We start from the raw sequence: 23,736 nt of genomic DNA on the forward strand, positions 1-23,736 counted from the left end.
CAGTGCTGGAGCCATTCCCCCGCCAGCCAGAATTACAGCCCCCCCCTCCGCCCCCCGCCTCCCGTCCCTCCCCCAACTGCCCCCCACCTCCAGTCACCCCCCAACCACCCCCTGCCTCCAGTCCCCCCCAACTGCCCCCCTGCCTCTAGTCACACCCCAAGGTCAGAGTTTAGGGCATCTGGTCAAACCTGAAGGCCAGCACTAAGATTTGAAATCTATATAGATCAGTATTTGATGTCTAAGTCATCTGGGGTCCAGGCAGACATATTTAAAGTGTAAAAATTGAACAACTCATTTTCACTTTCTCTTCACAATTCTATTCTTCCCGTTTCCTGAGGGCCACGAAAAGGTCTAAATTTTGAAGAAGACCAATTTGGCAATGGCAGAAGGAGCTAACCTGAGGTATAGAGATTGAGGAGGAAGCATCACCAAAATCATAGTTGAGCCTAAGTTTTATCTGTTTGAAAATACATGTAAACATCAAGGCCCAAATTTAAATTGTTTCCCTATCTTTTTTTTTTTCTTAAACTTTTCAATACTGATTGGCACTTGCAAGCACACTACTGGGGAACAATTGAAAGCCACGTCTTCTCATTTCTTACACTTCATCATCCACACTGGCGCTGATATTCAGGGGAAACCAGGCCTGGGATGTGTGTCTTGGTTTCATTTCCATGAACAGCTACACTCCTTGCCATGAAGGATTGCGAGTAGGGGCGTTCTCCTGGCAGCTCGGGCGAGGACCCACAGAGGGAGTCACTGTAAGCCAGACCTAGAGAGTGTGTGTCCTGCTGTCTTCCCGTTTTAGCTGCATTGATACATGAAGACACAGAGCTCTCTGTTTCAGCTGCCCCTCACATCCAGTAGACTCGTGCTGTTGTTCATTCTTTCAGCAAATGTGTATTGTGGGTGGATCCCACACCAGGTATGATGTTAGAGATGTTTATAGCAAGTGAAATCCAGTTCTTGCCCTCAGTCTGCTGCTAGTCTACCATGAAAGCTGACTTTGAGCAAGGAATTAGACTGATAAGGTGCAGCTGTTGTGATCTGGGAAGGGAAGAAGGTACTGTGTAGCAAGGAGACCTGAATGAGACTCGAGGTTCATCCCACCTACTTCACCTAAGTTTGTGGCCCGTGTCCTGACACCACTTTCACATCTGTATTTCTAGGCCTGATCTCTCCTCTAGGCTTCAAACCTGAGTAGCCATCTGTCCTCGGCTTCTCCATGCAGATGACCCACAGGCACCTCAAACCCCTTGTCCCTCCCAGCCGGCCCCTCCTGTCTCAGTATATGGCAACACCAAGCCCTACATAGCTCTTAGCCATCCTTGAAATCTTCTCCCTTCTGCCTTTTATCTCCACCTCTCCTGAGATGCTCTTCGGCCTCCACACCCTCTCACGTGTGCCGGGCCCCCTACCCCCAGCCTGCCACAGGTCCGTTCCACACTGCGGTGTTGTCTGCACTCCCCTGGGCATGTCCATCCTCACTTCCCATTCCTCTCTCCCATCCGTCTGCATAGCCATAACAGGAACTCACACCAGACGATGTTGCTCCCAGCAACCTTGCTGACATCCCCTGGTTGTGCTCTGTTTTGAGGACACAGAAGAGAACTGATCTCTCGGGCCCCGTGACATCAACCTGTCCACCTGCCTGGTCCCGTCTCTTAATGCTCCACTCTGCTTGAACCCGTGCTCTCCTGCTCCTGTCCAATCCCAAGAGATCCCCGTTCACCCTGCTGGGCTCAGTTCAACTCTCATTTTCTCAAGCCTCTCCTCTCTGCTGTGCGTGCTCAGATCTCTCTCTCGTGCTCATATTGCTTTTTGCTTCTTGGAACACCTGATGTAGCTGAAACTGTATAAAGAATTGGGTTTTAGTCGTTTCAAGTCTGTCTCCAACCCTTGCTCCAGAGGGAAAACCTCCGAGGGCTGGGACTTTATCTGTCCTGATCACAGTGATTCTCTCCAGCTTCCAGAACTGTGCCTGGTGCATGTTCCTTAGAGGTTTTGTGAATGAAGACTGCATAGTGGGTCATGCATTAAGGATCAGGGCCGAGCACCAATAGGTACTAAGTAAGTGATGTGTATATATAAAAAATCTTACTGGAAAAGGATGGGCATGAATAGGACAACAGAACAGCTTGGGCAGTGGGAAGCCCAGACCAGAAGCAGAGCACAGTGGATAAAAGGAACCAAGTGGTCAAAGCATCTAGTTTGCTTTAGGAAGGGTGCCCCGTGGTCGAGGCTTCCAGGGTAGGATGAAATCGGCTCAGAGATCATCCTTCGGCCTCTCCTGTCATTTCCCTCTGTGGTCCTGACATTGTCTATGTGAGAACAGAGCCCCTGCATTGTGTGCTGTCTTGCCGTTCTGAGTTTTGTCTGTCCTCCAGTGTATGAAAGGCTCGTTTGCAGGTTTTGTTGTCTGTGACATTGGCATTGAGGTTACTGGTGGCTTTGATCACTAAGGCCCAACCTATCTCTGAATGCAGGTGTTCCGCTGTGCCTCAGCCTGATTGCTGCCCACCTCCTTTATTATTTATCCCCCACCCCCGGCCGGGGCTGCCTGGCTTGTGTCCAGCCCATGCCGCACCCCGGTGTGGAGAGTGACTGGCAACCGTGCCTGGCAGCTCAGGACTCCTCGACCTTGCTCCTCTATGGACAGATGCTGACGTCCAGGTTCCATGTCTAAGCCTTTGTTGGTACAGGAGGTAAAGACCAGTTTGTGACTTCCTTCAAAATTAACCTCAAGCAGGAAATCAACCAGCTTTTCACAGCTGCTTCTCCTTCCTAGCCCCATACCCCCCTGAGAGTTACTCATGGGAGCGGGCTTTACCACTCAAGTGGGTACAGGCAAAATGAAAAGTAAATGAGAGTCACTCGTTTATACACTCAATGAGATGCATAAAACAGTGAGCTTCGTCTGAGATGTGGGGTGTGGGGTGTGTTGACCCTTTCAAGGACAAACTGCCTAACGGATTCTATTGTTAAATGTATGGAAAGTTAGTGTGTGTTCAGTTGTGGGTTTTTCTTCTTTGCTCTTGCTTGATGAGTCCAGGTGTTTCCTTTTAAAGGTAAGAATTAGCATTTTAACCAGTCAGCTTGTTTGGCATTTACCCACTGATTGTATCATTTGCATTGGCTGACATTGCCCTGGTAATGGGGAAAAAGCAAATCTGTTTAGGTAGTCATACATTTCTTTTTATGCACACCACACACGAATTATTTGTCTACCTTACTCCCTTTTTTGCAGTAGCTATTATCTTAACAGTTGGCGGCAAATTAAATTTTTAGAAATCAAATTCTGCTGGCTGCAGGAACGTTATCAGATGAGCTTTACCTTCCTTCCTAATTAATCATCACCAGGCAGTGACTCCTGTCTTGTAATTTTTTAGATTCTTTTTCTTGGTTCTTTTTGTCAAGTAATTGATTTATAAATGAGTATTTAAGTTTCCTGGTCAGGCTTACCATTTAAAGGAACCCTGCAATGAATTATTTCACAAAGTTTGGATTTTAATATTCTGTGTTGCCCAAAGTGAAGAATGCCTGTGCCTTGTGTGGTTTGTTTCAGTGGTAAACCTAAGGCCAAACCGCCTTGTGTTGATAAACCAATAAGAGAAACCATGCAAAACCTGATAATGGAATTTTCCCAGTTGTGAATATTTTGCATTCCCTATGATTTTTATTAGGGTACAGAATTATATATTCTTTTACCTATGCAAGTATCTTCTTATACTGGCTAGGAGTCTCCTACAATGTTGAATTGATTGGTGAGGTTGGCCATCCTTGCCTTCATTTTTATCTTAAACAGAAAGCATTCAATCTTTCACTGTTAAGTATTGTGTTAGCTAAAGGTAGGCATTCCAGGGGCGCCTGGGTGGTTCAGTCAGTTAAGCGTCTGTCTTCACCTCAGGTCGTGATCCCAGGGTTCTGGGATCAAGTCAGGCACTCTGCTCATCAGGGAGTCTGTCTGTCTGTCTGTCTCTCTCTCTCTCACTCTACCAACCCCCCCCACTCGTGCTCTCTCCCTCTCTCAGATAAATAAAATTTTAAAAATTTTTTAAAAAAATCAAAATAAAGGTAGGCATTTCATTAATGCTCATTATCAATTTGGGGAAAATACCTTTTATTTTTAGCTTCCTGACAGTTTTTTTTCATGAATGCTGAATTTTGCACATTATTTTCTACATCTGTTAATATGGTGAATTAATATTGATTGATTTTCAGATGTTATACCAAACTTGCCTTCATGATAAACCCTTTTTATCATATATATATATATATATATATATATAAAACTAGATTCATTTTGCTCAAATTTTATGAGGATTTTTGCATCTGTCTTCGTGAGAGATAGCAATCTATAGTTTTCTTGTCTTGTAGTACCTCTGACTAATTTTGGCATCAATAATGCTGGCCTTATAAAAAGAGCTAGTTGTGTTCTCTGTTCTATTTTCTGGGAGAATTTTTGTAGATTTGTGGTGATTTCTTCCATAAATGCTTTGTAGAATTCATAGAAGTCATCTGTGCGTGGCATTTTTCTTATGGAAAGATTCTTAACTACAAGTTCAGTTTCTTTACTGAGTGTAGTGTTATTTAAGCTCTCCATTTTTTCTTGAGTGAGTCAAGTTGAATTATAATTTATGCAACTATTTAAAAGATACATGGGTTTTAATAAATCAAGAATAATCCCTCTAAATTGTTGCACCATTGACATCTTTTTATTTTTATCTTTATTATTTTTTTAAAGATTTTATTTATTTATTTGATAGAGATCACAGGTAGGCAGAGAAGCAGGCAGAGAGAGGAAGGGAAGCAGGCTCCCTGCTGAGCAGAGAGCCTGATGTGGCACTCGATCTCAGGACCCTGAGATCATGACCTGAGCCGAAGGCAGAGACTTTAACCCACTGAGCCACCCAGGCACCCCCGTTGACATCTTTTTAAAAACCATGTGGATCAGGGAATTGGGCTAGGGCATTTGCAAGTGGGCACATCCACAAATAATATGACCATTATGGGCACATAATAGACAATGCTTTTGTGTTCATGACATCGTGGTGAAGAGAAAACACTCAGATCAATAAGCGTCATTACTTGTTACTTTTCCAAAAGATTGAAATAAATACTTCATGAGTCCGTTACCTCTCTAATTCAAATACCTATTTAATGACAAAGTAGGGATAAATATAAGACTTCCAGTAATGGAGGAATGATACTTGTACAGTCAAAATTCACTGTTGATGGATTCAGTGACTAAAATGTGTTTGTAACCTCAAAATCATACTTGTGACACTCTCATGTTCATTCGTGGCCATGCACAGAGCAGTGAAAACTTGGAGTCGCAGGATGCATGCATTCTCGGTGGAGATGGAACAAGGCGGTGCTCTGCCTTCCTTTCCACTCTCATGCAAGATAACTGGAAGATGGAGCAGCAGGGGGCAGTGCAGCCCAATGCGAGAAGCTCCAGCTCTGGGGCCACAGGATAGTTTGAATCCCACCCATGGCCCCTCCTTACTGGGCTGGCCTCAGGCAAATCACTTAAGGCTTCTGAACCCTTTTTTCTCTTTTGTAATATAAAGAAAATAGAATATGACTGGATGAGTTGTTTTTAAGATATAATATTTTTTATCTATTGTGGTCTGTGTATTTTATCTATGATACATTATTTGCTGTTTCATTGTTCCCAGTGACTTCTTAGAACTTACCTAGCATGAATAACAAGAATCAGCTGTTTATCTTTCTCCCCGATGAGAGTATGTGCAATACGATTTTCAGATGTTCAGCAAACCTTGCTTTTACGATAAGCCTGTCTGATCGTGAAGTACTGTGTATTTTACATTTTGCTAGAATTGACTGGCTAAAGTTGTAAAAAGCATTTTTGAATCTATGGTTGGCAAAGGAATTTTTTTTGAAAAAAAATGTGTAGTCTCACAAGCTTAGGAGCCTGGGAGAGGAGATAACACATAAATATCAACATTTTTTTACCAAGTTGAGTGGTAGCTGACAGCAGACAAGAGAAAGCTGACCCACACAGGTGTGGAGTTGGAGTAGAGTCAAGGAACAAACTAGTTTACTCCGCTGAAGTGCAGACAGCTCAGGGCGACTTCAGAAAGGATCAGGAATGAAAGATACCGGTTCTCCGGGGGCACCTGGCTGCCTCTGTTGGAAGAGCGTGTGACTCTTGATCTTAGGGTGGGGAGTTCAAGCGCCGCTTTGGATGCAGAGATACTAAAAAAGATAAATAAGTTTTTTAAAAAATACGAAAAATAAACAAAATACTAGGGATCTGAAGATTAAGGGTGCTAGAAATACGAAAATTGGATAAGAAAAATCCTTGGAAGAGTTAGCACCCTGCCTCTGTCCCCTTCTCTAATTCAGCCAAAAATGGTTAAGTTCACTATCTGAAAGAAGTCAACGAGGTATGCGTAGATTCAAGAGATCAGGCACTGCTAAATTTGAGACTGAATCACCACACCCTAAATGGGGCCTCGCTGTTAAACAGAGAGACCCCTACGGGCCCCTTCCTTTCTTGATTTCAAATGACTAAAAGATGATGGTTTCGTGCTCCCCTGTAGAGGAGATTATCAGATTCCTCTGTAGAGAAACTGACCAGCCCAAGAAAAGACATATCGGATTTTGAAATTTAGGGGTCCCCTGATGAAACATCTGGATGCCTTCCCACCCTGCTGTGAAGCTTTCCCAGTACACAAGCTTGCCAATAGGGACACAGTTGTGGTTTTCCCCCAGTTAGCATTTTGGTGCCTTGCTTATAAAGACAGACAACCAACAATCACCAGATACTTGTAGAAATACCTTTAATGTGAAAGCAGAGGCCAAAATGAAGAAACAGAAAAAAGAACTTGAAAGAAAATGATCGTTTGAGGAGATAAATAAATAAATAACAGAATTGTCTCTGACTAACTCAGAGAAAATCCATGAAACAAGAATGAAACATGCTATAGAAGGATATCACTCAGAGAAAACAGGAGTGGCTGCATAATGAAAATACAACACAACACCTCTTCTTTGAAAATTATTAGGAATTTCATGCTGGGAGCACAGAGCATGAAACCAGGTGTGGGGCTGTTCTGAGCACAGGCACCTATATGAGCACACACCTGTGACACCAGCCTTGGAAATAAGAAAGAACTCTTGGAGATTAAATAAACGAGAGCAGGAATAAGAAAGTTGAAGAGTTAGAAGATAAGGAATTTGGACAAAAGGATGAAAAAATGCTCAAGGAGATGGTTTAAGACATTCATGATATAAATGTAGTCAGAATTCCAGACAGAGGGCAGAAAAACTAGAGAGAAGGAAATAATCCTACAAGTATTTCAAGCCAAGTTCCCAGAGCTGAAGGACATGAGTTTATAGATTTCAAGGGCCAAGGAAAGGCAAACAATTAGAGAATTTTGAATTATCAGGGATAACTTCCTGAAAACTTTCAAAGAGAGAGAGAAACCAAAGCAAAACAAAAAACGGGGTCATGTGCAAAGCATTGGAAATTATAATGGTAGCAAATGCAAAATGTTGTTTTAGCCAGAAATTGTGATAGGATTTTCTTTTTTTTTTTTTTGAGACTGGGAAGAAGAAAAGAGGGTAAATCTACTATAGTAAGAAGTCAGTAGATGGTCAATCTCAATGAAAAATCAGTAAACGGCCAGATAAGCATGCCATGTAGATATTGGGAGGTAAAACAAATAATTCAAAAATTAACCCATTTCAGCACAAGAATCAAAGGCCTCTTGAGTGCAGGAATCATGGATTTGGGAAAGGAACCACTGTTTTTCAATATCTGTCATGTACCCTTTAACTGTCTGTGTTAATCCTTTAATAATTACAGTTAGATTGTAGGTAAGAATTTGAGCGAGGTCAGCGTGGGTCTGCACAGATGTGACGCTAACGTTTCTTCTCTCTCCAGATTCCAGGTACATTCTCTTGCCCGTCGTGTTACATCACCTCCACATGCACCTGCAAGAGCAGAAGGACCTGATCATGTGCGCACGTATCCTTAGCAACGTATTTTGTCTCATCAAGAAAAATAGCTCAGTAAGTAAATACAGGTCAGAGTATGTAGTACCCATCAAATGACTTTTGGAAATAAAAATGCTCAAAGTCCTCAGAGAAACCTCACTAAGCGTAACCCTCTGAGACTCTCACTTTTATTTCCAGCTGGGTTGGACATTTTGCTTTTCTTCTGAAATAATTTTTTTTTCCGTCTTGTAGGATTGCTATAACCCCAAATAACCTGGGTTTCCTAAACTTGTATTTCGAGAAAGAACTGAATACCCAGTGAGAAAAATTAGAAATCTCAAAGCCTCCCACATGTATCTTTAATCTTGATATGATGAATTCTCTGTGGCAAGAATAAATTACTGCCTGTGAAGTGAAGTCTTTTTGGACCCCATCTGTGGAAGGCTGCATGGTGGTGGTCCGAGCTTGGCATGGCCCTCGGACTCTGCCCTGCAGAAACTGTGAAAACAGGAAAGCCCCGGGAGACCGAGCGTATCTTGCACTATAGTTATGACTCAGCCCCAACCGTAATCACTAAAGTGTTGTGGATTTGGGAATTCCTGTGCACATACCTGATGCTTGCTGCAGTGCTGTTACATTATAGAATGCAGGGCAAATAGAGAAAAATCACAGACTTCCTTAGAACTGGGGACAAGCCTTTGAGTATTCATGTCCGCGGCTCATGGCTCACGGCCGATGTGAAATTCACATGTAAAGGATGTCCTGTTCTAGCTCTGTCAGTGTGCAGCTGTGAATTGACGTATACTCGTCTTTGACAGCTTGTCCAGAGCCGTGCTGGGAGTCCCGTGTCTCTCCCTCCCTGCTACTACTCTGCTACCGTCTCCCCATGTTTGTTCCTCGTACTTAGGATCACCTTCTGAGGCGCTCAGTGTTGAGCTGGCATGGAACCCCAGTGGAAGGAACGGAGAGAGGGCTCCAGGCCTGTGGAAACAGAGTTGGTACTTGAGAGGAAAAGGGCAGAAGCTGTGTTTAAAAATGTAGTAAGAGAGGGGCGCCTGGGTGGCTCAGTGGGTTAAGCCTCTGCCTTCGGCTCAGGTCATGATCCCAGGGTCCTGGGATTGAGTCCTGCATCGGGCTCTCTGCTTGGCAGGGAACCTGCTTCCTCCTCTCTCTCTCTCTCTCTCTCTCTCTGCCTGCTTGTGATCTCTCTCTGTCAAATAAATAAATAAAATCTAAAAAAAAAAAAAAAAGTAGTAAGAGAAATCTGTCCAGGGAGGGAGGACTGATTTTTACACATCCCCAAGATCCTAGACCCTAAAGTTGAGCTGGGACTGGGGAGAAGAGTGATGATGGGGAAAATGTTAGCTTTGCTTTAAAACTTTCCTGTATAATTCTGCTGAGTGAGGTGATTCATTGCAGAAGACTGAGAACAACGATCAACAGTAGCGGAAAAGACTTTTTAAAAACTTCTCTCTTTTTCAGTTTGGGAATTGCAGTCACCTTAGACTTACCTGATAAGGAATTCAGAACAGAAACTCTGCTCTGCAGGAGAAACCTTGGTAGTTTTCTTGCAAGTGTAAGAAAGTTTATCATGAAACCCTGGCCAGAGAGCTGTTTCAGACTCCCACTTTGTGAAAGTTTTTGTTTGTTTAGCTGGTTCTGTTTTTGGAGAGGCAGTCCTGGTAGGGAGCCTTTGGACACAGAGTTTTGTCTTGTGCAGGTGTAATAAGAATCCAACTCTACTAAAACATAGGGTCAGCGCAGAGTAATTTGGGTTTCTCTCTCAAGTCCTGGGGGCTTGGAAACAAGTATTAATTTTGCTTTAGGGAAGCAGTGCCCACCATGGCCACTGATCTTAGACCCAGTCTGGAGCTCATGGTGCTCATCTACACTGAATGCCGTTTGCTCATCTTACACGGAGAGTTTTTTAAAAATCATTTTTACAGGAATAGTCATTTGCACTTAAAAGAGTTTTGGAAAATGACCTTTGCAACTCAAGTGATGAGAAGAAGATATGTAAGCACAATCTGAAATCGAGACAGTTAAGGAATTTGGGAACCAGGAGGGACTTTCCGTCAGCAATCCAACTCAGGCGAACTGCCTGGGCCCCATAATGTGCTGTGTCCATGCGTAGCTGGTGCTCTTAGTGTGTCTGGTTTGCTTTCCAGGATGTCACCCCACCTTTCATTTGTGTGTCCAGTAGCCACTGCACAGCCTCCTCTTGGGTAAGCTGTGAACTTCTCTGTGCCTTTTCTGTAAAAGAAGGTCATTGACGTAGGTGACGTAGGTGAGGTCCAGTTGTGTCAGGTTCTCTAGTCCTCTGACTTTATGATTCTGCGTTTGGAAATGTGGGCTTTTCCCCTTCTTTTCCATTAGAGAAATTAATACTTATATGAAGCCACCATTTCCTGAGCTCCTTATTTTTTTCCCTTCAGGAGAAATCGGTGTTGGAGGAAATAGATGTGATAGTGGCCAGCCTGTTGGACATCCTGCTGAGAACTATATTGGAGATCACCAGTCGACCTCAGCCATCCGGCTCCGCCATGAGGCTCCAGTTCCAGGATGTCACTGTAAGAGCATAAAGCAAATGGCACCAAACAGCATAGTTGTGCTTATAAAAGCTTCGGTCGCTTTGAGGGTGGGTTGCTATAGGAAACTGGGAAATCTGTCCCTGGGAGAGTGACCCTTGTGTATTTCAAAGATACATGAAGTTAACTTGCATTTTGCCAGGGAATGAAGATAAGAAACACTGTTCGTTAAAAGATCTTGGATTAAGATTTGTTTAATTTCAGAAAGCCAAATTTGTTATTAGCTCTCACTTTTCTCAATTTAATTAGCCTGTGATTCTGTGTCCCCAGTCCTCTTGGTACTTTTCATTCTCTTTTTATCCATCAAATTGCTTGAGGAGAGGAGAATAATGAAATAGAGAAACAGGAGTCAGGTGTCCTGAGTTCTAATTCTGGATTTCTCACTGTGAATAGTAAGGATCTTAATTTGGGGATGCCTTGGTTTCCTTAGGTATGAAATGAGAAAGTTTGACAGGGTAATTTCTAAGTAATCTTCAAGCTCTACTATTTTATGAGTGTAATATAACATGATTTATAAAAAAAATTAAGAAATAATGTATCTGATAGCTTATGTATGTGTATGTATTTTTATGTGTGTGTATCTATAGAGAGAGATGGATTGATGATTGGGTGGATAGATTCTATTTAAAACTCACATTCAGTTCACCAAGAATGGTTTTTTTGTTTTTATTTTTTTTAGATCTGATTAAGAATATTCTTCCAAATATCCGAAATGGCAGTAGATGCTATAGTTTTCATATATTTACAAAAATGTCAGCTTTTGCCATTCTTAATATAAACCATCCACAGTAGAACCTTTGTCTTAAGAATGTTTGCTTAGCCCCGATGAAAATAATTTTTATTTCTACTTAAAAAAAATACAAAGTCTGCCCCGACTCTCCTACCAAGTTCTCCTGTTTCAGGACGGCCACGTTGTGTTGAATTTTATTTTCTCTGCTTTCAGAGCTGAGATTCACCTGAGGAAACCAAGCTCTGAGTTTGGGAAATAAAGTTGAACTCTTTCTTTTGACCAACTAAGTTAAAGATAGTATGAAACACTTCCTAATATATGTAATAGCTCTACTGCCTCATTTAAAGAAAAGATAAGCCAAGCATTTGAGTTCTCCATTTCACGTGGGTAGTGGTACCTGCATCATGGGGTCGGCTTCGTGTTTTTAGCGCAATGCTTGGTCCAAAGTAAATGCTCAAAACATATTGTTGCTGCTTAACACTCCTGGGGTTCATTATGGATTTGAAGGTTTGGGGTTTTTTTTATGCTGAGGTTTTTTTTATTTTGTTTTTTTCTTTTTTTTAATTAAATGTGTTATTTTGTGATAATTATAGAGTCACATGCACTTGTAAGAATTATTACAGAGTTGTAAGAAATATTACACAGCTTTTACCCAGTTTCCACAATGGTAAAAATCTTACAGAACTATCGCACAGTATCATGACTGGGATACTGACATTAATACAGTCCAGACACAGATTATTTCCATGGCCCCAAGGATCCCCCGTGTTGTGTTTACAGTCAAAACCACTTCCTTCCCATCTCCACCTCCTCCTTAACCCTGACAATCCCAAATCTGTTCTCCGTTTTTATAATTTTGTCTTTTCAAGCATGTTACAGAAATGAAATCATACAGTAAATAACCTTTTGTAATTAGCTTTTTTTCTTTAACTCAGAATAATTCCCTGGAGATTCATCCAAGTTGTTTTATATATTTATATATTTATACATCTTATTCTTTTTTTTTTTTTAAAGATTTTTTTATTTATTCATTTGACAGATAGAGATCACAAGTAGGTAGAGAGACAGGCAGAGAGAGAGGAGGAAGCAGGCTCTCCACTGAGCAGAGAGCCCGATGCGGGGCTCGATCCCAGGACCCTGGGATCATGACCTGAGCCGAAGGCAGAGGCTTTAACCCACTGAGCCACCCAGGCGCCCCTATACATCTTATTCTTTTTATTGCTCTGTAGTTTCTATGTTTTGGATGTACTACAGTGTGTTTAACCATCACCCATTGAAGATCACCTGGGTTGTTTCCAGATTTTGGCTATTATGAACAAAGCTGCTATAAATGTTTCTGTGCCAGTTTATATGTAAGCATAAGTCTTCATTTCTCTAGGATAAATTCCTAGGAGTGTGGTTGTTGGATTATATGGTAGTTGCAGGTTTAGTTTAGTTTTTTTTTTGTTTGTTTTTTTAGATTTTATTTATTTGAGAGAAAGGGAGAGTGCAGCCACACAAGCGGGGAGAGGGGCAGAGGGAGAAGCAGGCTCTCCACTGAGCAGGGAGCCCTACGTGATGCTCTGTCCCAGGACCCTGAGATCATGACCTGAGCTGACTTAACTGACTGAGCCACCCAGGAGTCCCTGCATGTTTAGGTGGTTTTTTTTGTTTTTTTTGTTTTTTTTTAAATATTTCATTTACTTATTTGAGGGAGAGAGAGAATAAGAGAGAGAGCGAGCAAGCATGAGAATGGGAGGGTCAGAGGGGGAAGCAGACTCTCCACCAAGCAGGGAGGCCAATGTGGGACTCGACCCATGGACTCCAGGATCATGACCTGAGCCCAAGGCAAAGTCTCAACCAACTGAGCCACCCAGGTACCCCGCATGTTTAATTTTTTAAGAAACTGCCGAACTGTATTCCATAGTGGCTGTATAACATTACATTCTCATGTACACGGTGTATGAGTGATCCAATTTCTCACTGCCCTCTTCAGCATTTAGAGTTGTTGGTTTTTTGTTGTTGTTGTGGGTGGGGGTGTACTCTGTTACATAGGAAGTAATATCTTATTGTGATTTCAGTTGGCATTTTCCTAATGACCAGTGATACCGAACATATACTTTCATAAACTTGTTTGTCACCAATATATCCTATTTGGTAGAATGTCTCTTCATGTCTTTTTCCCATTTTCTACCCAAATTGCTTTTTACCATTGAATTTTCATGGTTCTTTATATATTGTAGATACTAGTTCTTTATTGAGTATATGGTTTATAAATATTTTCTCCCACTCTATAGCTTGTTTTCCCGTCCTTTTAACAAGGTCTTTTGCAAAAGTTTTTATTATTGATGAAGACCACTTTATCAGTTTTTCATTTTATAGATCATATTTTTGATGTCAAGTCTAAGAATTCTTTGGTCTAGCCCTATATCCTAAAGTTTATCTCCTAAGTTTTTTTTCTAAAAGTTTTACAGTTTTTTATTTTACATTTAAGTCTACAAACTCTTTTGAGTTAATTTTTGCATATGCTGTGCCAGATTATCTAACATTCTATTATCTCAATATTGACATGTATTAATTGTCTTTTTTCATTCAATTTAAGCTCTTCCTGGTCCTTGGTATGACAAGTAATTTTTAATTAAATTCTGGACATTTTTATAAGACTGTGAATCTTACTCAAGCCTTCTGTTTTAGCTGGCTTTATGTGATACCACTTAGCAGGGGAAGGGGAAGGGTGCTAACTCATGATGGCCAGAGGTGGAATTTCATGTTCCCCATATTGTCTTTACTAGCACTGACCATCGGGCCTGAAAGCACCGGCTCCTGATTTGGCTTTCTCTCGGGAAGATATTAGGGCACCCCTACATGGCTTTGTGAGCATGGAAGTCTAAGCTCCCCATTTGGTGTGGGTGAGGCCAAAGTTTTTTGTGGTCTTCACTTGGAGTAGAGCAATAAAACTTTTGCCTTGCTTAACTCCCCTATACCTGATCCTTTGGCCAAAGAGCGTAGTCTTTTGTTGTGTGTAATTGTTGGTGTAATTGGCCAGCTTCTTCAGCTCCAGGTGTGAGATACCCAAAGCAGAAAGAAAACCCAGAGAATGTGGTACTGTGTCCTTCCTCAGCTCCCAAGGACCCTGGCCAGACTGCTCTCCTTTCTCCACCTTCAGACTCCTCTTCTGTTTGTTCTGTATCTATTAGTGAGGTTTGTAAAGTAGTACATAGCAGGAGGAATAGGTAAAAGTATATCTACTCCATCTTCCCCAAAGCAGAAGAAAGTTCACCTTCATTATGATTTTGATGGTGACATTTTAATGGCTTCCTGGCAATGGAGCTCTAACATAGTCTTAAAATGGTAATAGCCTAGCAAACTTCAGAGCAAATGTTGGCTGTGGATAAAGGCTGCCTGAGGTTGGAAGCTAAAACACATTTTCAGACTGCTTTGTTTGCAGTTGTCAATAACAAATCTCTCTGGGGTATGCCTGGCCTTTAGGCCTTCACAGTATAATAATCAATGCAAATTAAGAGACTTGAAGGTGCTGAAATCAGGTTTGCAGATGACACTGGGGGTAGGGCAGGCTGGATGTTCATCCATTGTTCTGAATTTTAGGAAAATCACATAAAGAGAAACTTTCCCCAGCATAGCCATGGTGTACCCTCCCCCGTTTTGCAAAAAATCAAACTCTCTCAAGGTATGTGGTTCGAAATTTGCTGGGAAACATCCACTTGGATTATTTGGTTCCTTTGGTTTTATGCTGTAAGACTTTTTTTTCAGGGACTCAAGCTGATGTGCTTTGAATCCTCTTTTGCAACTTTATTATCTACAGGCTCTTGTGCAATTTGCAAATACCTCTAAGCTTCTCTTCCTTTGTCTTTGAAACAAAAGGGGGGTACCTAGGTGGCTCAGTCATTGAGCATCTGCCTTCAGCTTAAGTCCTGATCCCAGTGTCCTGGGATCCAGCTCTGCATTGGGCTATCTGCCCAGTGGTGAGTCTGCTTCTCCCTCTCCCTCTCCCTCTTCCTCTCCCTCTGTGTGCTCTGTCTCTCTCTCTCTCTCAAGTAAATAAATAAAATCTTAAAAAAAAAAAATTGGACCTCTCTCAAAGTTAGTGTGAGGATTTCATCACATGTGTAAGGGTTTAAATAATATCAGTTTACTTCAGTCATTATTGTGGTAGCAGCAACAGTCGCAGTAGTGCTATTATGTTTGCTGAATAATTATACTGTTGTTATAACGAATTCTGTGGTGAGGAGCATGCACTGGTCATTCACAGAGTCAGTCCTCTGTGGGCACTGAAGACTTCATTTCTTTACCATTTTTCTCGTGGAGAACAGGCTCTTTGAATAAGGTCTTTACGTGGTAGTGCTACATTGAACACTTCTCAGTCCTTGCAGACAAAGTGCCCGCAATAAGTGGATGTCCCGTGGGTGAAAGCATTTCCCACAGCACGTCATGGCGGAGTGTTCCAGTTCTCTTGCGAGTCCCATGGCTGTCATCCTGCCTCCCCATAATGCTGACAGGAGGACTGACTTCTGCTGCATCGTAATTCTAGATAACAGTAGCCTTATTTTTACTATCTAAAGGGATTGTACTTTTTGTTCCTTTACCAACTGTTCTTTAAATTTTAAAACGCTCTCTCTTGCTAGAAAGAAAAAATAAAACACCATTGTAATCTGTTCCTTTCAAAAATCTAATTGTATGTGGAAGCAGATTTAATGCAGCAGCATGTATGGCCATTTGCTCACACCCTCAACTAACTGGACCCCAAAGTTCCTTGCAGTTTATAAATGCGTCTTTCTTTGCCCGTAATTTGGCTTGGCACCGTTTATGGTGCAGGTGACTCAAGTCAACATCGGCCATGTCTAAGAAAGATACACTGGTCTAAACTTTCCATGTACCGTGGGCTTCTGGTTGGGTGAGGGAAAGGGATGCAGAATTTTTTAAGAAGTTTCTGGAAAAAATAGTGCATGTATGTAACAGAAGGTTTCATGAGGGCCATTTTTGTATGTGAATACTGTGGATTCACCTACAGTGTGAACTACAGTGTGAGCACTGTGAATACTCTCGCTATTCACAGTTGTTGATAGAAATACCTGCTATACTCAAAGTATACATAAAATGGATGCAAGCCACTGAGACACATAATATTTTAAAGGCAGTGTATGAGTAAACAACTCCCACACTTAAACAAAGCTGATCTTGGCCAACAAAGGTTTTCATTTACTCTTTTTAACAAATGTTTGAGTCTTGGGTTTTCTTAAATTTTTTTTTAAACATTGTATTTATTTATAAGAGAGAAAGCACAAGCCGGGGGACAGGCAGAGGGAGAGGAAGAAGCAGACTCCCCACTAGCAGGGAGCCAGATGTGGGGCTCGATCCCAGGACCCTGAGGTCATGACCTGAGCTGAAAATACTCCCAACCAACTGAGCCACCCAGTCATCCCTGGACACTTAAAATATTTTAATAACAAACAAATATTATGTTATTGACAAAAAATATTTTAGTAAAATATTGGACATATAAGCCTCTTTTTTTGGAATATTGTTGACACACAATGTTATATTAGTTTGAGGTATACAACTTAGTGATTGGACAAGTTTATGCCTTATGCTGTGTTCACCCCAAGTATACCAAGTATACCTACCATCTGTACTCTTGCATTGCTATTAAAATTCACTGACTATATTCTTTACCCTCTGCTTTTATTCCTTTTATTCCTGTGGTTTACTCATACCATAACTAGAAGCCTGTATCTCTCTCTCCTTCACCCATTATTCCCAGCCTTTCACTCCCCTCCACTCCCCTCTGGCAACCATCAGTTCTCTGTATTTATAGGTGTGATTCTGCTTTTTGTGTATTTATTTGTTTTTTTTTTTAAAGATTCTATTTGTGAGTGGACTAATGGTCTTTCTCTTTCTCAGTCTGACTTTTTTCATTGGCATAATACCCTCTAGGTCCATCCAAGTTGTCTCAAATGTCACAATCCCACCCTTTCTTATGGCTGCATAATACTCCATTGTGTACATGTACCACATTTTCTTTATCCATTTGTCAACTGATAGACATGCAGGTTGCTTCCATGTCTTGACTGTTGTAAATTGTAAATAATGCTTCAGTGAACACAGTGGTATCTATATCTTCGTGAGTTAGTGTTTTTGTTTTCTTTGGGTAAATACCCAATACTGGAATTATTGGATCATATGGTATTTCGATTTTTAATTTTTTGAGGAATTCCATACTGCTTTCCACAGTGGCTGTACCAACTTACATTCCCACCAACAGAGTGTGAGGATTCCTTTTTTTTCCCACATGCACTCCCAACACTTGTTGTTTCTTATCTTTTTTATTTTAGCCATTCAAACAAGTGTGAGGTGATACCTCATTGTGGTTTTGATTTGCATTTTCCTAAGGATGAATGATATTGAGCATCTTTTTGTATGCCTGTTGGCCATCTGTATATCTTCTTTGGAAAAATGTTTATTCAGGTTCTCTGCCTATTTTTATTTTTTTAATTTTTTTTTTTAAGACTTTATTTATTTATTTGACAGAGAGAGAAATCACAAGTAGGCAGAGAGGCAGGCAGAGAGAGGGGGAAGCAGGCTCCCCGCTGAGCAGAGAGCCCGATGCGGGGCTTGATCCCAGGACGCTGAGATCATGACCTGAGCCGAAGGCAGAGGCTTAACCCACTGAGCCACCCAGGCGCCCCCTCTGCCTATTTTTAAATCACATTGTTTTTTTTGTGTGTGTGTTGAGTTGCATTATTTATGTATTTTGGATATTAATGCCTTATCAGATATATCATTTGCAAATATTTTCTTCCATTCAGTGTGTTGTCTTTTTGTTTTATTGATGGTTTCCTTTCCTGTGCAAGTGCTTTTTATTTTGATATAGTCCCAATAGTTTATTATTTTTATTATTTTTTAAAGATTTTATTTATTTATTTGACAGACAGAGATCACAAGCAGGCAGAGAGAGAGGGAAGGGGAAGCAGACTCCCTGCTGAGCAGAGAACCCGATGCGGGGGCTCGATCCCAGGACCCTGGGATCATGACCTGAGCTGAAGGCAGAGGCTTTAACCCACTGAGCCACCCAGGTGCCCCCCCCCCCCAATAATTTATTTTTGCTTTTGTTTCCCTTGCCTTAGGAGATATACCTAGAAAAATGTTACTATGGCCAGTGGACATCTAGGCTTCTTAACAGGTTAAATGTGCTTTGAATTCCTAAATAGATTACGTGAATACATAAAATGACATTGCAGAGTAGATATTCAGATTAATAACACATCATAAATGTGCCAAAGATTAGATACTAGGATAAGTTGTTTGTAGTCTGCACCAGATGTGACAAATATAGATAGTAATCTGGCTTCAAGGAAGTGTTCCTATGTACACTGACTGCAAATACGTAATGAAAGTCTACTGTTTTTTGAGTAACTTTTCTTACTACTAAAACTATTGGAATAATACATTATTCCAACTTCAAGGCATGTCACTATTCACAGGATGGTATATTTTAGGAGTAAACATTTTAAGAATATTAATCTAGTCACTACATTAGAGATAGTATAGCTAGAATATAGAAAAACTAAGAAGTGAGAGATTCAGTGGGTTTCTACTAAGTGGATTTGCATTTTTAAGTTGAGACTTACTGGAGAGGTTAAAAAGTCAGACATTGGTAATCAACTGATAGATTTTTATATGCCTATTTATATTTGAAATATAACCTCAAACTCAGGTATATTTCCTCTATAAAATCAAATCAGTCTGAGCAGGTAGGTAGAAGAACCAGAGATACATCCCAGCTTCACCATTTTTTAACTGTGAAACCTGGGATAAATAACTTAACCTTAACAGATCTTACTGTAAAATGAAGTTAATAGTATCTACTCAACAAGGCTCTAGTAAGGAATGAATTTGATAATAAAAAATGCAGGGATGCCTGGGTGGCTCAGTGGGTTAAGCCTCTGCTTTCAGCTCAGGTCATGGTCCCGCGGTCCTGGGATTGAGCCCCGCATCAGGCTCTCTGCTCAGTGGGGAGCCTGCTTCCCTCTCTCTCTCTCTGCCTGCCTCTCTGCCTACTTGTGATCTCTCCCTCTCTCTCTGTCAAATAAATAAATAAAACCTTTTTTTTAAAAATGCAGTAACTTACACATAGTGTTATTCCATAAACGATAATGTTGTCCTAATGTCTTTTTTAAGCTTTATTAAGATGTAGTTGACATTCCAAAAATTGTATATATTTAAAGTATGCAACTGCTAAGTTTTGACATATATGTATATACCTGTGAATCATCATCACAATCAAGATAAAGAACATGTCCATCACTCTGAAAAATTTCCTTGCGCCTCCCTCTCTTTCCTTCCTCTTGCCCTCCCCCATACTACCTCATCCCCAGGCAACCACTGCTCTGCTTTCTGTTACTACAGATAAATTTGCATTTCTAGAATTTTATATGAATGGAATCATATGGTACATAGTTACTGTTAGGTTTTTTTGGGGGGTTGACATTTCTACTTTTTCCTTTCAGTATAATTATTTGAGTTTCTTCATTGTTGTTTTATATAGCAGTATTCATTCTTTTTTAATGATGAATAGTGTTACATTATATGGATATACTATAATTTGATTATTCATTCACCCTTTAGTGGACATTTGGGTTGTTTTGGGATTGGGCTATTCTGTTCTATTTATCTATTTTTTCTGTTGTGACACCAATAACAATATCCTGACTACCAGAACTTTATAGTAAGTCTTGAAGTCACATAGTGTAAGTCCTTCAACTTTATTCTTTTTGAACGGTGTTTTGGCAATTTCAAGTCCTTAACATTTCCATATGAATTTTAAATCAGCTTGTCACTTTCTATGCCACAAAAGACCTGATGTGTTATTGATTGGGATTACCCTGAATCTGTATATTAATTAGAGAAGAATTGACACCTTAATAGTATCAAATCTCCCAATTTATGAACATAGTATTCTATTTATTTAGGTCTTTAATTGTTCTCATCAGTGTTTTATGATTTTCAGTGTGTGGATCTTTTGTCCTATGTATCACTAAGTACTTACATGTTTCAGTGGTATTATAAATTATGTTATTTTGAATTTCAGCTTCCAATGAACCATTTCTCATATGTAGAAGTAAAATTGATTTTGGTACATTGATCTTATATTCTAAGACATTGATTAATTCAGTTAAATAGTTCTAGTAGCTCATTATAGATTTGATAGCATTTTTTGTGCACACAGATATGTTAACTGTGGATAAAGAGATTTTTTTATTCCTTTCCAGTATATATTCCTTTATTATTTTTTCTTGTTCTAGTGTATTAGCTAGAAACTTCAGTATAAAGTTGAATAGAAGTGGTATCCTGTTTAAGCTTTGGAATGTCTGAAAAATCTTTATTTTGTCTTTCTTTTTGAGGGATTTTTTTAGGTAACAGTCTTGATTGATAGTTGTTTTGTTCTTTCAATACTCTAAAGATGTTGCTCCAAGTTCTTTTAGGCTTGTATTGTTTGTAATGAGTAATATCTTACCCTTACCTTTGTTCCTCTGTATGTAATGTGTCTTTTTTGCACTGACTGTTGTTAATATTTTCTCTTTATCTCTGGCTATTTTATTATAATGTACCTTAGTGTACTTTTTTCATGTTTCTTGTGCTTAGGAATTGTTGAAATTTTTTAATACATAAGTTTATAGTTTTCAGAGAATCTGAAATTTTTCCCCTTATTTTTTCAATTACTTTTTCTATGCCCTCCTCCTCTTTGAGTTCTCCAATTACATATATATTCTGCTACTTGAAGTTGTTGTTTAGTTCACTGATGCTTCTTCTTTTATTTCCTTTTTTTTTTTTTTTTTAATTTTGGAGAATTTCTGCTGTCTTCAAGTTCAGTAATCTTTTCTTCTGCAGATGTCTAATCTGCCACTAGTCTTCCTAAGTAAATTTTCATCTCACACATTAAAGTCTTCATCTCAATTTGGGTCTTTTTGTTTTCTTTCATGTCTGAAATTAATATGTTCAAACTTTCCTATAGCTTCCTGAATATATAAACTATGGTAATAATAGCTATTTTTTTTTAAGATTTTTATTTACTTATTTGGCAGAGAGAGATACTGTGAGAAAGGGAACACAAGCAGGGGGAGTGGGAAAGGGAAAAGCAGGCTCTCCCCTGAGCAGGGAGCTCCACATGGGGCTCGATCCCAGGGCCCCGGGATCATGACCTGAGCCGAAGGCAGACAATGACTGAGCCACCCAGGTGCCCCAATAATAGCTATTTTAATGTCTTTTACTGCTAATTCTATTATTTATGTCATTTCTAGGTCTGTTTTTATGGATTTTTTTTTCTCCTCGTTTGCATCATTATTTTTTCCTGCTTCTTTGTATTCCTGGTAATTTTTCATTGAATGCCAGACATTGTGAATTTTATGCTGTTGAGAATGGATTTTTTAAATTCCTAGAAATATCTTTGAACTTTGTTCTGGAATGAGGTTAAATTTTTTAGGAACTATTTAATTTTTTCCTATCTTGCTTATGAACTTTCTTAGGTAGGGTCACAGCAGCATTTATTCCAGATGTAATTTTTCCCTTCTGCTGAGAAAAGGTCTTTTTTAGTATTCTGATGCCCTAATATGGCAAGGTTTTTCCAGTCTTGCTGGTGAAACAAGGATACTATTCCCAGTCTTGAGTGAGTACCAGGTGGTATTCTCTCATTTCTTTTGGCTTGTTATTTTCCTAGCCTTGGATTGTTTCCTCACACACATGCACTAAAATATAAATCATTGTGCCCTTAAATTTTCCATCTTTTGTGTTAAGTACCAAAGGTTTCTTTGTTCATTAACAAAGTATTATGTTGAGCTTAGAAGATAGAATTCTGCTAGCCTTTACTTGTTAGTTCTTAAATACTTGCCCCACCAAGTGTGCAGGAATAATTATTTGTTATATTTGTGTTACAAATGTTTATCCTCCTGCAATAAGTCAGTCTGCTTCTTTGGTTACCCTGACCTGGTAATTAAGTAGTATCTCCAGGCCTCCTTTGGCAGCTGGAAGAGATACTTTTGACTTTCCTGACTTAGCTGCCTCTGTTGGAAAATCCCAATTATGAAAGCTTTTCAGTCCCTGATTTTACACGTGAGTCTATAACCACTTTCCACGTAAATGTAAACAAAACAAACAAACCCCACCAATCCTCAATTAAAATACATTTTTGTAAATTTACTGTCTGTTACCACTGATTGCTTCTTCTGTTGTGTTCATATTGTTTTAAATGTTAAAAGTAGATAATTTTTTTTTTTTTTTTGCTGAGTGCTAAAGGTTGCATTAGAGCACAAATATTTTAAATTAGATGCAAGTGATAGCAATTTTATAGGTCTTTAAATCTATGGATGCTATTTTTTCATTATTAATTTTTAAGAATGGACTTTTTAGGAGTCAGTCACATAGCACCCAAGCAGAAAATGATGACAGTTAAGCTATTTTTAAAAGGTATTTGAAACCAATATTGTAATGTATGGCTTTCTCTGTACCCTGCCAGTTAGCAGATCACCACTCAGATGAGTTGGAGGAGATTGTTTGAATTGAGAAATGGAGCATGAGGTACAGGGAGAGTTTTGGAGTTAGAAAGACACATAGATAACTTCAGCTCTTCCACTTATTAGTGGAAGACTTTGAGCAAGTCTTTTAGCCCACTGAACGTACAATTTATCTTCTTTAAATAAATATTATACCCCCTACCTCATAGCACTGAAAATGAGGCTAAATAACATAATGAATGAAGGTATAATAAATGCTCAGTAAAATGACCTTACCTCCTTTAAGTGTGTGAAGTTTCCTAGTGAGAAGTTTCCACCCAAGTGAAAACAAAACAAAACAAAAACAAAAAACCCCTCCTAATTTGAAAATGCGTATATACCAAGTAAATGGTATTCATCACAGGAAGAAATTTTGACTATAATATTATGGTTACTTTAGATTTAAAAGACTTCCTAGAGTGACTTAAATCATAGTGGTTTTTTTTTCAGTGTTCTATTTGAGGGCAATTCAAAGTAAGTTATTGATGTTCATTTCATTTTTACTCTTAATAAAAAATATGCTTTTTTTTTTTTAATTAGGGGGAGTTTGTTGCTTGTCTCCTGTCCTTATTACGACAAATGACAGATAGACATTATCAACAACTTCTTGATAGTTTCAATACAAAGGAAGAATTAAGGGTAAGTGACTTTTTAAAAAATTTCCTATGTCTTTGTAGCTTTCTTTGTTCTCATTCATTATTGTTAAGATAGTTCCCTGACAGTTGTTTTACCTGTTTGTGTTAAATTCTAAGCTGTTTTTTCTCCCGTTCATCCACTTGTCTGACTATCTATATTGGCTCATTAAGATTTCAACTACTCAAGCAAAGCAATTAACTTTTATTTTATACAAAGACAAAGGATTTGAAATACCTGTCAGCAAAATCCAATAAACTAAAACAGAATCACA

General features: G+C 39.6%; 1 protein-coding gene across 1 annotated transcript in view; it reads left to right on the forward strand.

The window, feature by feature from the left end:
- LOC111151991 (dedicator of cytokinesis protein 4) overlaps positions 1 to 23,502 on the forward strand; it is a gene marked incomplete at its 3' end in the record, with an annotated part of 345,451 nt that extends 321,949 nt beyond the window's left edge. The window contains exons 24-26 of the mRNA XM_022510243.1: positions 7,916 to 8,043; positions 10,404 to 10,538; positions 23,370 to 23,502. Coding sequence (XP_022365951.1) covers positions 7,916 to 8,043; positions 10,404 to 10,538; positions 23,370 to 23,502 — 396 coding nt within the window. The remainder of the gene's footprint in view (positions 1 to 7,915; positions 8,044 to 10,403; positions 10,539 to 23,369) is intronic.
- Positions 23,503 to 23,736: the final 234 nt, after the last annotated feature.

Source organism: Enhydra lutris, unplaced genomic scaffold (genome assembly GCF_002288905.1).
Source record: "Enhydra lutris kenyoni isolate GAN:26980312 unplaced genomic scaffold, ASM228890v2 scaffoldscaffold27, whole genome shotgun sequence".
NCBI lineage: Eukaryota > Metazoa > Chordata > Mammalia > Carnivora > Mustelidae > Enhydra > Enhydra lutris.